Consider the following 16,256-nt stretch of genomic DNA (forward strand, 5'->3'; position numbering starts at 1 on the left):
CCAGCACCTCCTCCATCGGCTGCGAGAAGCTTCGTTGTCAACCAATAGGGTCCTAAATGGGTGGGACTTTGCGTTGCAGGCGGAGGGTCGGGCCGGGCCGACATGGCGCTGCAGTTCGGCGGAGCTGGTGCGGCGGAGGAACCGGCCCTGGTGGGAGGAAGCTTCGGAACGGCCGATTCGTTCCCTAAAGACTTCGGTTATGGGGAAGAGGAGGAGGAGGCGGAGCTGGAAGGCGGCCCTGGGCCCGGAGGGACCGGAGGAGGCGCAGGAGGGCCCGGGGGAGGCGCGGGAGGGGCGGACTCGAAGCCTCGGATCCTTCTGATGGGGTTGAGACGCAGTGGGAAGTCATCCATCCAGAAGGTGAGGGCCGGCCCACATCTACCCCGAGCTGCGGAGCCACCCGTCCCTTCCTTTAGACAGGGTTTGAAAGCACGAGCTAAGTGTTAGCGAGCAAAGTTTGCCTTTAGACTGCACTGTCATTGCTTGTCAGCCTTTCCTGTTATGTATATATGCTGTTATTTGGGCCCAATGCTCTGTGTACGCATATACTGATTTATTTTAGTCTCTAGTGATGTGAACGGCAGCCATCGCTGACAGCATCTGCTGAGGCTGTTGGATGGTCAAAGTGCCAAAGGGACACTTGGAAAGGCAAAGCCATAGTGGAGAAGATCAGCTCTTTGTAGCTCATTCCAGGCCTGCCTGCTCTGCTTGTGTTTGCCTGGTGTATCTTGCCTGTATTAGAGCTAACCCTGTGCTTCCAGTTGGATTCTACTATTGCCTTTTCCTTTGCTTTATCCAAGAATGGGGGTTGACTCTAGGAAGCAGAAATGGGCTTAGATCCATGCTGTGTCCTGGTCAGTGTGAAGGAGGGAGGGAGGATGAGCTCAATGCTTCTCAGAGCCTCATCTGCTGTAACCTTTGCACACAGTCTCTGCCCTGTTCTTTGTGAAAGATGCTGAGCTTCAAAGTAATGCTGATTTCCAAAGTGCTTTACAACCGTTCTTCAAACCTTGTGGAGCTTTTAGTCTGTGCAATAAAGCTGGAACCTATCTAGAACTGTTCTTGCTTTTCCATACATGTCCCACTGTTTAAAACCTCATTTAGGTCCTGGCTTCCTTGTGCTTCTGCCTTGAGAAAGTGCATTTCTTTCCCCTTATCCTTAAAAGTAGAGTCTGATGCACTGCTTTGGAGCTCACTCAGTGCTGTGCTGCCCACCCAGCTGTGTATCTTGTGGGCAGGGCTGAAATCCCAGCAGGGCTTTCTAAGCACAGCAAGAATATTGTTCATCACTGCTAAGTGGGTTACCAAGCAGTGTGAGAGCTGTCAGCATTCCTGTAGGATACCTGAAGGGAGAAGGTCAACCAAGATCGATCAGCTGGTCATGGAAGGCAATGACAGCTATTCCAGGCACTGAGAGATGTTATTTTTATACTTGTATTGCACTATTGGAGTGGTCTGATTCTGTTGGTCCATAATGCTGAGTGCCAGACTAAAGCAGTTTGCATGGGGGTTTCTAAGACTGGAAATGAACCATTCTTGCAGTTGCTTAATTAACACAGGCTTTATAGCTGGTGTGATCTGGCTAATGGAGCAAAATATGAAGAAACTGTTAGAAAACACCCAGTATATCTATGTCTTTAGGTAACATCATTACTTACACTTGTAAGAATGATGGGCTGTGTGTTAGTTCTCAGTTCTGGTTGGCAATAGGTTATGTGCTTGGCTGATGTAAGAATCAGTCTGTGGACCAAAAGGGACAACTGAAGCAACTGTAGATAAAGCTGTACTCTCTAGAATATAAGACAAACCTATTTGTTAGAAGTTCTGTGACTTGAATCTTTCAATCTCTCGCGCTGAGACAAAGTCAAGACTGTTATTTGTATTCTTTTTACCAGGTGGTGTTTCACAAAATGTCTCCAAATGAGACTCTGTTCTTGGAAAGCACCAACAAAATCTACAAGGATGATATTTCCAACAGCTCCTTTGTGAATTTCCAGATATGGGATTTTCCAGGGCAGATGGACTTTTTTGACCCTACATTTGACTATGAGATGATTTTCAGAGGCACTGGAGCTCTAATATATGTTATTGACGCTCAGGTAAATATAAATCCCTAAGAATTATGAAGAAGTTTCCTTTTACTTTGTGAGAAGAGTGGTCGGGAGTGTATTTTAAGATAAGTTTGTGAAAGATTCATTATGTGTTGGCAATTGCTTTTAGCTCTGTGAATTGATTATGTGGAACGTATATCCCTATTTGAGACAGTGGAAAGTGGCACGTACTCTGAGCACGAGCAGTGAGAATCTGATCTGTTAGATGATCTGAATTACCCAATTATCTCTTTCCTCTGCTTTTGATTGCTATGGAGTTCATGTAGTGTCAGCACGCCTCTGACTTCGATGTCATGGGAATGGCCCTGTTAGGTTTCTGGTAGCTTCTAGTGAACTTAGGAATTGCACCGATGGAGAGTTCCTGGTTGTTGGGACCACCTTGGAGATCACTGCTGCGCTGTGCTGGAGTTGAAGCATAACCACCTTTTGCTATGAAGCCTAGTTTTGTATAACTGAGCCTTGCATAGCTAATGAAACAGAATCTAAGCTGCGTGGATTTCTGATTCTCCAAGGTATTCTCTCCTACCAAACTTCTGTTTAATTACAGAAGTGAAATGAAGTTTTTCTTTGTACTGAATGGAATAGTTATTGAAGATAAAGCCTTTTTCATTCATTCCTGCCAAAAACTTGTTCACAGGATGACTATATGGAAGCTTTAACAAGACTCCACATCACAGTTTCAAAGGCCTACAAGGTCAACCCAGAAATGAACTTTGAAGTTTTTATTCATAAAGTGGATGGTTTATCAGATGACCATAAAATAGAAACTCAGAGGGATATTCATCAGAGAGCTAATGATGACCTCACAGATGCCGGGCTTGAAAAACTTCACCTTAGGTGAGTTATATATTCCTGCAAATGTGATTCTGCTATTGCTTGTATGTGTGCAGACTAATGTCTTTGACATGTGGTAAAGGACTGGAATGAGATCTTGTTTATTTCTTGAGACTATAGAATGCTCTTTTGAATCTGGCCCTATCTGCCATTCTTCATTCAGCTGTCAGATTCCACTCAGACTTCTTCATAAGCTCACATTCACAATTCACCCTCTTGCCCAGCTTTTATTCTGTTCATGAAGCCAAATTTAGGCAGGTGGCCTGGAGGGGTGGGCAATGAAATGTCATTTTATTTCTCTTTTTACTGCTGTTTGATTCTCATGGAGCTTGTAAACATGGTCAGCATCTCAGTATTATTGTGACAAAATAGAAGGTCGGGAGAAGGACTCACTGAAACCTAGTTAAGCACTTATTTCCTTTGCCTTAAGTATTCTGGTAGGCTTGAGTGGTAGAAAACAAAGCTTTATCATCTACTGCGATTCCGATGGACTCACAGATCTCTCCTCTTTTTCCTTCCCTCCTGCCTTGCCCTCTCTCAGCTTTTATTTGACCAGCATTTACGACCACTCAATATTTGAAGCCTTCAGTAAAGTGGTACAGAAACTGATTCCACAGCTCCCAACACTGGAAAATCTGCTAAACATCTTTATATCAGTAAGTGGTGATCTTACAGAATTCTAAGTGAAGTATGTGGAACACTAAAGCAATTCCTTCTGCTCAGATATAAACTGTGTGCTCTGAAAATTGCTTCTGTTTGGAGCCTCTGAATTGGTTGTTTAAAACGCTTCTTGCTGTTAAGAATGTGAAAGTATATGAATTGTACTTGAAATGGAAACATTCATTCAAATTCTTTCTCTTTCCAAAGAATTCAGGCATTGAAAAAGCTTTTCTCTTCGATGTAGTCAGCAAAATCTACATTGCAACGGACAGTTCTCCTGTGGACATGCAGTCGTATGAGTTGTGCTGTGACATGATTGATGTAGTGATAGATGTTTCCTGTATATATGGGTAAGTAAGTGATGAATACTCCTAGCAAAAAAGTCCTTGCAAGCTGTAGGGCAGGCTGCAGACTGCACAGGTTGCAGTGTGCGGTCGGTTGCTCTGTGGAGCACATTATTTCTGTGAGCAACTGGAGTGAAGCCAAATGATTTGGCAGCTGGCTTAAGTTTCTGATCAATTTTCCCCCTCCATTTGACATTAGAAGCAAGTGTCTCATGTACAGTATGAGTATTGCTCTGTCTCATTTGGCATGGTCACCCCGGCCTTGCTGACTGTAAGGTTTGTCTTATTGCTCTGTTAGCTGTGATTTGTTGTTATGTGGCTTCAATTCCAAACAGTCCATGGCAGGAGCTTGTTGTCTGACTGCTCCCATTAAAGTGGGTGCTGTGAGTCTTCCTGAAGGTTCTGTCCTTACCACTGCTCTTCATGCTCCTATGAGACATGCCTTCAATAGTTATGAGGGTGACCTGTAGAAATATGTAGAGTACAGCATCTTATACTTAACCTTCTAATGAGCTGCTTCAAGTGACTAAACAGGCCAGATGACTGAACAGACCAGTGCTTGGATCAGAATATATCTTATGAGTATCTCATACAGCAAAAGGATGCAGACCATTGTATTAATTTATTAAAAGTAACTGTGCTGAGGTGTTACTTCATTGAAGTTTTTACCACTTTTGCCTTAAATCTTCAAACCTGTTCCTGGATACCATAACATGGCACTGGGTGCTGTGAGATAGTGTGTAGCACTGACTCTTAGGTTTGAAGGTACAACCCGTGTGCTATGCTGTATCCACTAAGAGTGCTGGGAATAGTATCAACTAAACACAGTTGGTAGCCTGTATCAAAGGGATGCATGCTCGTAGCTTGCTGGTAACTATTCAGATAACATAGTTTGTATGTAGCCAAGCCTTATCTTCTATTTAGGTCTGGCTTTCCTGTAGTCCTGGGGAAGCTTCAGTGGTGAAAATGCTCTTACTTATAGTTGCATTAAATCCTGTGCTGAAAGTTCTTTGCTTGCTTGCAATACAGTATGAGCATTATTCTTCTCACTACATTTCTCAGGCAATGAGTATTTGCTCTGAAGTTACTGCAGCGTGTCTTACTAAGTTACAGCTTGGGTCAACTCATTCTTTCTTAGGTTAAAAGAAGATGGCACTGGAAGTGCTTATGATAAAGAGTCAATGGCGATTATCAAGCTCAATAACACAACGGTCTTGTACTTAAAGGAAGTAACAAAGTTTTTGGCGTTAGTTTGCATTCTTAGAGAAGAAAGTTTTGAGCGCAAAGGTAAGAGCTTCCCCCATTTGCATGGCTTTTATCTACTGATTTCTATCAACTGTAAGATATTAATAAGGCTTTACAAGTCACTTTCATGTAATTAAATTTGTTTAATTTCTTCTGGGAGGAATTTTCCCCTTTCTTAGAGATAAAGAGATCTTATTTTTGTTCTTGTGAATCAGTGCCTTAATTGATGTCCTCCTGTTGAAATTACTTGTGTAGCTAATGAGGCCTCGTCATTACCACCTGCTGTAGTGTTGTCAGTTGTCATGTTCTGCTTGACAAGCTGCTGTGTCGTGATAACCATATTCTCCATTACCTTTGTTGCACTCCTATAACCTTTTTAACATATGACTGAGTATACAATAGGAATGTAGGGCAGTATTGAATGTGTTGCAGGCTTAACCAATTGTATAGTGGACCTTTAGAATGCAATTGGTACGAATGGTCTTGCATAAGTTATGGGATAGAAATGAAATCCTAAGCCTTGATTTTGAAGTATTGAGCTTAAACAATGATGATGTTTACCTTGGTGTTTATGGACTGTTCAGATAGTGGAAGGCAGATGTATTTTAACTGTGCTCTATTTGGTCTTGAAAGCTTCACTCAGCACAGTTAGGATATATATCAGTGACACCATCAAAGAGGAGGACAACATTAAAGTGGTGACCAAGCTGTACTACCATGTTTAACTGTTCCATGTGTTAGAACATCTTTGGGGTGGGTGGAGTCTTGTGTCATCCCCTTATCTGCTCTTTAATTATATACAGGTCTGATAGACTACAATTTCCACTGCTTCCGCAAAGCCATTCACGAGGTCTTTGAGGTAGGTGTTGCCTCCCACAGAATCTGCAACCATCAAGCCAGCGCCTCCAGTCTGAAGGCAGTGACACACAATGGCACACCCAGGAATGCAGTCTAGAGAAAAACTAAAGACATTGGATAGACTTGTCAGCTCTTCAATCCAAAGCTTTGTGGAACAAGAGAAAAATAGTCTGAAAGCCTGCAGTGCGTTTCACAGGAGAAGAGTGGCCTTAAGTGTGGCACCGCAGCTTGTAACTCATGTCGGACAGCTGGAACTACTGTAAAAATACTTTCGGGCCAGTGGTGTTAGAAATGTCAGTTTGAAACCACCTCTATCACAAGTGCAGTGGTATTTCAGTTTGGAGTCCTGTTCTAACAGTCTGTTTCTGACTGATTGCCCCAGTTAAAACTTCACAATGGTTGAGTTGATTTTAATGTGAAACACCAAATTGTCGTTTGCTCAGCCTTTTTTTTTGGGTTGTTTGGTGGGATATCCAGTTTTGCTTAAGTTTAACCTTTTGTCATGCAAAACGTTGTCAGAGTTGATAGAGGGGCCTGTGAAACCCATGCTTTTAGTTGTGGCTCGCAAGTCATCCCATGAAGTTCTCACTCTCCATGGTTTGCTCAGCGTATCCTTGGGAACCTGTACCCGTGCAGTGGATGCAAGGCAGAGCTCTGCTGTCATGATTCACTGTTTGCTTGGAGAACTGAGCTGCAGTTTCATTTGAGGAGATGGTGATACTTGGCCTTTGGACAACCTCTCAGTGTGCCCCCTTTGATGGAAGGGCAATGTTAACATCAGAAATCAATCACCCACTCTCTTTTGCAAAACCACAGGTGTCATAAATCTGAGTCATCCTATTCACAAAACCAATGCTGACTGAACTGAAATATCTGCCATCTGCTGGAGCAAAGCAACCAGGCTCAGCCCTTTACAAATGAAGAAGTGACCACATTCCTGGCTTCTGATGGTGGGATCTCTTTTATCCTCTGACTGATAAACATGACAAGGAAAAATATCTGGTGGTTGTTCTCCTTGCACAGCGATTAAATATCAGGGTGCCACAACCTACTGATAATACCTGACACTCGAGGGGTTGATTCTGCATTGTGACAAACAGCTTCTTGTCACCATGAGACCTGAATGGAATTGTCTATTTTCTGTTTTTATGAATGCTGGCCGTCATATTATGGGAAGCGTATCAGAGCAGTCTTCATCTAATTTATTGGTAACCTTGCTGCAGATGTCATATTGTACATCAGCCTTGTTATATGCAGTAAGCTTGGCTATTGGCCTACAAAGATCTCGCCACTTTCTGCCTATCCCTGTGTGTGTGTGTTGGTGTTCCAAAGCCACTGGACCAACTGACTACAAGTGCCACTATAAAGATTTCCACAAGAAGGTCTGTAACTGTAAGCGTTCTCTGTGACTGTTTGTATTTATGTGGTCAGACATAACCACGACATTGCTTCTGTGCTTATAGAATGGATTGTCATTGAACTATGTACAATTGAATATACATGCATTTACATTAGGGTGTACGCACATACCATGTAAATGTTGTTTTTGTTTTCCTTTGTTTTAAAGCTGTTATGTGATGCTCAGTACCTAAAGGATTTGCTCCAAATTTAAGTCAGTATGAGACCTGGCAATTCAGATGCTTTAGTTCAGGTCTCTATGGGCAGTTGTTCTGAACCTGGGCCCCTTTTGGGTAATGGACTGCAGGGTTTTGTAAGGGTGTAACACAGGCTTGCAAGGTTTTTTGTGGCTTGCAAAGTCTGTGGCAGCTTTCAGGTACTTGAGGTGAGGGGAGAAGTAAGAGGTAAGATGGCAGGAAGTAACAAGTCATTCCCACTTTTGTAGTTCCTCATGTTCTGGGTACACACGTTCCTCTCTTTGTCTTCACTGTACATGATTCCGTGCTAATAAAATGAGAAAGATCTCCTATTGCTTGTGTGTGTGTGTGATTATTTCTTATTAGGAAGAAACCCTCCAGGTTGGCTGTGTCAGCTTTGAGCACCTGCGGGCAGCAGATGGCACCCTCGTATCACAGCTACAAGGAGAACAAGCCTTTACTCCTAAGGAGCAATGTTCTCATTCTTTAACTGCTGAGCTTGGCATCACATGTTGCTATCCTGCTTGGCCTTGATTACAGCTGTGTTAATAAATCAGCCCCAGCTTGTTGCAGGCTCACCAGACATCGCTATGGATCAGGCTGCTCCTCCAACACTGCCAGCAAAGGTGGGGCTGATGGAGCAGGTGCAGTCACTGAGCAGTGCTGGGTGTTTCCTTATGACGCAGTAAGGTTCCATGGTGAGGTTTATGAGGTCCTGCTTTGTTTTGGCAGCAGGGAATGCAGCTGTGCTTGCAGCCCTATGGATGTGATGGAGGATGAACTCTTGTCCTGGCTGCTTTCTTTATTTCTGTCCTTGATCCACATTTTCGTATTAATAACATTCAAGTTTCCATTCCTGCTTTTTTATCTTTAGATAACGTAACTTCTTTTTCTTCTTTTCCCCCCAGCAATCAGCTTGATAAATCAGACCTCGTTATGCTGATTTAGCTCTGAGACACCTGGTCAGGCAGGGGGAGAAAAGCAGCCAGGCATGCTCAGAAGGAAAGGAAGCAATAAATAGTGCACAGCCCTGAAGCAGGAGGTCAGAATGATGCTGGGGGCTGCAGCTGGGCATTAGGAGAGCAGGTTTAAGGCCTAGTAGTAGAGGGCCTGAGCTTTGACTATTCTGAAGGTCATTTTCAAGGGGGGAAAAAGTTGTGATTCTAAAATGGTGGAAGAAAGTCTGGCTTCAGGAATTGATGAAGAAAAATAACTGAACTGCTGAACCTTTCTAATGGAGTTTTTTGGATATATTAGTGGTGTTTGAAGTGAGAGACTTTGCCTTTACAACGTGGTTGTATGGATATGACTGCACTACTCTGAAGTACGCTGCAATCCAAAGCAGGATTTCCTTCCTTTGAAAACTGGCCTACGTGGAACAGGTAAGTGTTGAGTCTTTCATATTTACTTTTCTTTCCTATCTGGGGAGCAGCCGCTGTCTTGGTCTGCCCACAGCTGGTTTCTGATGTGTTTCTCAGAACGGAGTTTTTATTGTTGTTCTCCATCTACTCCATATTGTCATTTAGCCTTGTTTAACTGCTGTTTCATGACCTGAAGCCAATAAGGAGAAAAAAGAGAGTATTTCCATTGAGATACTGTTTGAAGACTAAAACAAGCAAATTAAAAACAAGCAAATAATGAGGATTCATAAACCTCTTCCATTTAAGTGAAATTCTTTTTTTCTAACTAAAAATAATACTGGGAACCTCAATCATTCCCTTGTCCTTTATCAGACTGCCTGGTGAAGGCACAGCTCTGTGGCAACCATTCAGTTTCTGGTGGAGTAAATCCTCACCTTGTGTGTTTCCTTGGGGGAATTCAGCTTCTTCCTATTTAAAGTGAATAATAAGACTCGAAGCTTTTATCATAATGGGGTTAGGAGGGGATGCTCTGCTTTTTATAGCTTTACTGATGGTCACATGTGAAACCATTGCAAAACCGGGGAAGAGGTTGTGTTAGAAGGGCAGCCAGAAGAAGCATTTTAGTGCTTTTGGATTGAATTCAAAGGTGATTTCTTGCTGGTATCAGAGGTGAAACAAAAAAGGGCTGGTCTGAAAATGAAGGGGAAGAGGTTCTTTGGTGAGCACCCCTCTTCTCAAAGGATAACTCCATTCTTTTGCTCCCTATTGTAGAAACAGGAAGAGGTCAGGGAGTTGAGTGTTTGTTCTCCTGCAGTGGGCAGCACTCCATGTGTCTGTAATGGGTTTAAAAGAGCCTGTAGTACTGGGTCTATAATGCCCAATACTCATCCAGTTCTCTGAGTCCCTTTATCTACATTGCTTGCTCCAAACCAGCCGTACTAACAGAAGCACTTGAAACCTTCCCATAGCTGGGAATGGAGCTGAGTTGAGCAGTAAGGAGCACCTGGAGTCCTCCTCCAGGGGTCTGTGATCTCCAAATCCATAAGCTTATTATGTTTTTAAATATACACCAAGAAATGGGTACTTAAAATGAGATCAACTCAGATCTCTCTGCTCTTCTGGCTGAATGTGATGCTTTACTCAGTTTATCAGCAATGAGTGCTTAGGGCATTGTGGCTGTATTATGAGCGTGCAGCACGAAAGCTCAGTGCTGCTCACCTGCCTCGTTGTGCTGTGTTCTGCCCTGGAGCCAATACGGGGAGAGGAAATGATGAATCCAGCAGAACTGACTTCACATCTACAATTAAGGACGATGGTCTGCATAGTAATAAGCATCCTGCTTTCAAGAAAATGTGTGTTTTCTTTATAAACGATCATCTTATATTGTCACGTTTTGATTTCTGGGTTAGTAGGGGAGTTATGATGGGTTTTCTCAGCTCAAAACCTTTGGGTTTGGATGTTTAGTCTCTCCATGACCCAAAGGCCAGTTGGCTTTGCCTCTAGGTGGCTGTCTTGTTCTCTCTTGGAGTGTGTGACCTGAGGATTGTCTGCAAGAGAAAGTTTTGGAACAGTCACAGCTTTTACATGTTCCCATATTATTTACAGGGCCCATTAATAAGGGAAGCCAACAACTGTGAGGAAGATGTTTCAGGTCTATGGTGTCCCTTTTATTTCTAGCAATCCTTACATAAATATTTTTTTCTCCTTCTCATACTCAAAGCGAAGTTCTTCTGCCTTTGACAGCATTGATCTGATGGTGTTTAGAAACAACTGCGTAGTTAATTGCTTTTAAAGACAGTTGTTAAGAGATGATGACTTCTATGATTTAGCATTGATTAAAATAATTGCTTTCTGGGAAAGAATCTCTTGTCTAATAAGTTAATGCTTCTGAAGGGGAGATGCTGAGATTATTAAGCATTCTTTGACTGTCGTAAAGAAAGATGCTGGTCTCTGTAAGTGATGGTAATTAGCACGTTCTGATGGTAACTTTGGCTAGGAGGTGATGGGCTTAATCTGCTTCTCCTGCACGCAGCAGGTTGTGACGCTATGGATAAGCGGTTATACTTACTCTGTGATTAAGGATGAATCATGTTTGGAAATGGTGATGTAAAGCATTCAGTGATCTTATCAGTCATTCATAATAACTCCTATGTCATGCGGAGTTCTTATGGAAAAGAGCAAAGTAATTGGTATCCGTCACATGCACTTGTGTGTAGATCACCATTTCCATGACAGTACCGTGCTTTAATAGAGTCTGTCAGCTTAGCTTAGACTGGAATGGCTCTCAACACATCAGAACACATGAACTGATTATTGATGAAGTTAACTCTAATTTTACTGAGGGTTGTATCACAGAACTCTCTTAGGGATGAAAGGGTGGATACCAAAGGAGTTGAGCGTGGTTAGACACGTGGCTTTGGAGATCATGGGCTGAGGATAACAGCTCTCTGAAACAAAAACATGCAGAGAAACCCCCAGCTCAGCCAGCATGAATAAGGATGCCATGTGAAGTTCATGTTTGATTTTACTGCATAGCATGCATTTGTTTCAATGAAGTTTCCTGGCAGTAGCTACCACTTGCTCAAAATGCCAAATAGGAGCATAACCTTTTCTCAGATGTAATTGAGAATAATACAGTGTGGATCTGAATGCAGCTGGTGAGCTTAAGGATCAGCTCTGGACACTCCATTCTGCTGTGTGGAGCCTTTAGTTTGTTGCCATAAGCTGCTTATGTGAAATGAAGAAGAAAAGAGGGGAAATGCCATGGCTGCAGGTATATCTGCAGGTATGTCTACAGGTTAACAGCACTTCTGTGACTGCAGGATATAGGCGAACTGCCTTTAAAATAGTTCATTTGGACACTGCTGACATTGTGACAGCAGAACAGAGCTGTGGTCTGTGCTGCAGAACTAGAGGGAACATTCAGGTGTTATAACACATAAAGACCTACCCAAACTCAGCAGTTAGAAGTCGGCTTAAGTAACCGTGATTGATTTGAAGGTAGCAGTATCCCACGGAAAGATGCGTGATTGGAACACTTGAGGTTTCCAATCATGTAAAATTAGAGTAGATGTGAGGCGGTGCTGTCATATTCAGTGTTTCTCCGATTACATGGAAATGCTGCTCTTTGGAGATCATTGCTATCTTCAGCATTCTTATTTTTAACGCTTTCCTTTCTCATGTTTTGCACTTTCCAGTGTCAGTGCTGATAGGGGCTGTATGAGAAACAATGCAAATTCTGCTGCGTGCCCTTCTTTAGTTTTCTGCTTAGCTTGCAAGTCAATGGCAATGTGAACTGAAGACCTGAATCATTTGCTATTATTATAAAGGAACTAAGTATGTTTTTTGGCATTAAGAAAACCCCAGACCTACCCCCGAAAGAGCATACTCCCAAAAGAGATAGTGATCTGTGTGTATGAGATGGAAGTGATGTGACTGCAGTTTGGCTTTGGTAGCATTCATCAGCTTCCCAGTGTTCATAACGAAATATATATACATATGGGGGCTAAAAAGCTCTTAGATATTTGGGGGGGACGTAAGAAATGAATCATTATTTCTTTTTCCTTTTCTTTTTTTCCCCTTATTAATTCTGCATAGGACTGTAAATGAAAGAGTTCTCTTTGGAGCCGGTGTAGTTGGTTGGAATGAGGATGACTACGCCTATTTATTAGGGTTTGATATCAGACTGTTCCTTACCATATCTGATTCTTCTGCACAATACTGGTTTGTCATCAGTTTTATGACTGCCTCACACCATAAGGTTATTAAACGTGAGCATATGGATCTGTTCTGGCTGCAGCACTAAGCATGGACTGAAGTGCACTGAGTGTCGGGTAGAAGGAAAAGGAATAATAAAAATAGAAAGGGGGGAAAAAAAAGAAACCCATAAAATGATAACGAGGGAACGTGCAGTCCCTCTCAGCAAGCAGCTCAGCAGAGCAGAAGTGTGGCCTCAGTCACGGCACTGTGCCTCATTATGAGAATCCTTCGCCTAAAGGCTCGGAGCAGCGGTGCGGTGCAGCCCCACGCTGGGATGCTGATAGCTCTGAGGCTAATCAGGCAGCGGCTGCTGAAGGCTCGCGCTTGTTTCGTGACAGCCGTACTCAGAGTCAAACGTTAAAGCTATCAGGTCTTGTGATTTCCGTGAGGGCACAAAAACATCCCGGCTTATTCGCTATGAAATGTGGTTTTTCTGTTGTTGTTGTTGTTAGGGTAATAAAGATTATGATCGTTATTACCAACCTCGTCTCTCGGGAGTGAGGCTGTGTCCTTCTGGGACTGCTGAGGCTCTGATGTCCTGCTGGGTAAAACACTTCTCAGATCTGGATGGGGCTGAGCATTCCTCTTTGGCACTGGGGAAGAGTTCCTTCTTATCGGCTCAGGGAAGTCATTACCAGAGTGACTGTTCTCCCAGCGCTGTCCATCATTATAGTGACAGCACACAGATGATAATGTTAGCTTAGTACCAAAAGCTCGGTCCCTTTTGCTCATTTTCTATTCCTGATTGCTTCAGCATCTCTGCTTCACGCAGCTGCCACTTCTATGGCGATAGAGGTATTCTTTGGTCACCTCATAACACTGCAGACCCTTCATTCCCAACCTCTGGAAGTCACCGAGACAGATTAGTTTATGTTGGGTTTTTTTCCATACAGAAGGCAGCAAGGAGGAGGTTTATTTCCATGCACCTATCTATCTATCTATTCTATCCCACCAGGGTTTCAAACAGGCTTTGAGTTCACCAAGACCTGAGTGGAAAGCCCTGCTCTGAGCGAAGCAGACAGTGTTAGTATCTGTGAGCACTGCAGTGCCTTTCCTGCTGGTGTTCTCGTTGCTCAGCTTTTGAAGGGTACTATTAAAACATTACCAGTACTGCCACTTGATCTTCCCCATCTGTGAGAGATGCAGCTTGGTAACTGCTCTCCAAACCTTTTTTGTATTAATTTATATGTGTGCCTAAATATGATGTCCATAATAATACATGGGCAAAATAAGAAACTGGGAAGGATGAGAGGTTTTTGGAGTACTATTTAGTAACAGTGCTGTCTTTGTGTGCCCACCTCAGAGGGCAGTGGGTACAGCTGGGGGTCTGCTGCTGTTCAACTGCTGAAGGGCGATGTGAGATGGCTCTGGAGGCAGAAATGTGCCTCAGAAGTTTGCCTTATGGGAACTTCAATACATAGATAACCACGAGCACACTCTGAAAGACGAATAGAGTGTTGGGGATTTGGGCTCATAGGTCTCGCTAGTCAACTGAGTGCTGAATGCTTCCTTTCTTTATGCCTATTTGCATGACCTAACTGATAAAACAAGCTCATGCTCTCAACGATGTTGGGAATAACAGTTCTGGGTTCCTGGGATTCGTATTTGTCTTGCTTGGAAACATGCACTGTCAACATTCAGAAAGCTGTTTTCTAAGCCAAGCAGTCGTGACACGTGGTTTTATCATCGCGTTTCTCCCATTGATGATATCTGAAATGTAATGAATCTAGGAATGGTTTGAAGAAAAGCAGTGTAGGTTGAGATGTGATTAAAGCAGAGATTGTGTAGGGGGGTGCGTGTGTCTGATATTTAGGTTGCTCTCTTTTAGTTGAAATGAATTTGAAATGTAGGATAACTGTACACCCTCATATGTTCCCATGACAATATACTTGACATAAACAGCCTCTACACTTAACTATGGATTTGACCTTCTTGTGGCTGGGTTTTAAATATAGTTGAAGACATGAGCAAAACGAAAGCCCAGATTTGGGTGTGCTTTGTGAATCTGTGTCATCACACCGTAACGATGGAAGCAAACAGACTGCATATGCTATTCCAGATGTGCACGAGTCTGAACCTTAAATATGTAAAGTATTACCAGGTAATAGTTTTATTGGTCTGGAGGTTTGAAATATTATGCATAGTAGTTCTCTGTATTGGCAGCACCAGGTAAAACCCTGCTGGAGCATTTTGTTTAGCACGTGGACGCTTGCAAAGAGCACTCCAAGTAAAGTTACCCGAGGGACATAAATACAGATTAAAATCTGAGCTGAATGGGAATACAAAGAGTGTGTAATTCTGTGCAGTTTGGGAATACAGAGTCTATCAAACATTGTAGTTACCAGGTAAATGATCCACAGATCATTCTGTTTTGTATATGGGTAAAGTTTTGGCTATAGGATCTCATACTGCTGACCAAATCAAATAATGAGTTACAAATGCTGCTCTTACTTGTCTGTGCCTTGATTTATTTTACTTTCTGTTGTGATGTGAATGGTATAGGGGTGCTTTGTGACTGGCTATTACAATGTGGAGTATGTGGACAAATGTGCTATTTTGGTTTTGTTTCCTCACTGTTTTCTGTCCTAAATTTGTTGAGTTTCTCTGGGCCTGTTGGTTCCCAGGTTCCCTCTTCAGTGCAGTTTGTTATCAGGGAGTACATGGGATGCTCTTCTTGGTTAATTGCTTCTAAGAGCAGGACTTTATAATATACTGTTTTCTGCTTTCTTTCTCTGTATCCCCTCACTCCATTTTCCACTCAGCAGCCTCTTTTTAAAGAATTCTTTGTTCCATTTCTTAAAGATAAACTCCATAAAGGACGATTAAAGGCCCACCTTTAAAAACACTGTGTGGCTGAAGGCTTAGTTAGAACCTTCTGACTTCCCTTTTGTTTCTCGCTTTGGGCATATAATTTGATTGAAAATATGAACATTTTAGTGAAGTATATTATGCTGAGGAAGAAAAACATTACCTCTTAATTCTAAATATTTTCTAAATACGGGTAGAATGTGGGAGTTGTTTAACGTAATGTTCCAGTTTAGTTATTGTGTAATGGAATAAGAAATCCCAGAGGAGTTTTGTTAGCAAGGTAAGATAGAATCGCATACGTTCCTTATTATTGCAAAAGTTTCCTTAATCAGATTATTCAAACTTTTCAATACACTGTAATGCTTATTAGTGGTTTTTCATTCTCAGCTGTCAGGTAATTCCTTTTGCTAACTCTGGATAAATAGGATTCCCAACACTTTTGGTTTTAGTTATGGATGATGTAGATACGACCAGACAGATGATATAATAAAGAAGTATTGTGTTTTCCACTGTGTTGAACTTAGGGGTTCAAATGTGTTAATGCAATTGATTTGATTGTAATATTTTATAAAAGTTTCTTGCACCAAAATGCTGTTAGTGATTCTTGTTGTCACTGGTTATGAAAGGAAATGGGATGTACTTTGTGCCGCAGTGACAACAGATGATCACGACCTCAAACAG

General features: G+C 42.4%; 1 protein-coding gene and 1 long non-coding RNA gene across 4 annotated transcripts in view; both read left to right on the top strand.

Annotated features, from left to right (window-relative positions):
- The first annotated feature begins 44 nt into the window (after positions 1-44).
- On the top strand, positions 45-7,981 carry RRAGC (Ras related GTP binding C). The gene is made up of 7 exons (XM_015883535.2): positions 45-360; positions 1,896-2,099; positions 2,749-2,948; positions 3,487-3,601; positions 3,813-3,955; positions 5,088-5,236; positions 5,998-7,981. The coding sequence occupies exons 1-7, from the start codon at positions 103-105 to the stop codon at positions 6,147-6,149; spliced, it is 1,221 nt and encodes a 406-aa protein (XP_015739021.1). The 5' UTR covers positions 45-102; the 3' UTR covers positions 6,150-7,981.
- An 814-nt stretch (positions 7,982-8,795) lies between these two features.
- LOC107323952 overlaps positions 8,796-16,256 on the top strand; it is a 111,607-nt gene continuing 104,146 nt past the window's right edge. For all 3 annotated transcript variants that reach the window (XR_001559375.2, XR_004309514.1, XR_001559374.2), the window contains exon 1: positions 8,796-9,029. This is a non-coding gene — a long non-coding RNA (uncharacterized LOC107323952). The remainder of the gene's footprint in view (positions 9,030-16,256) is intronic.

Source organism: Coturnix japonica, chromosome 23 (assembly GCF_001577835.2).
Source record: "Coturnix japonica isolate 7356 chromosome 23, Coturnix japonica 2.1, whole genome shotgun sequence".
Lineage (NCBI taxonomy): Eukaryota > Metazoa > Chordata > Aves > Galliformes > Phasianidae > Coturnix > Coturnix japonica.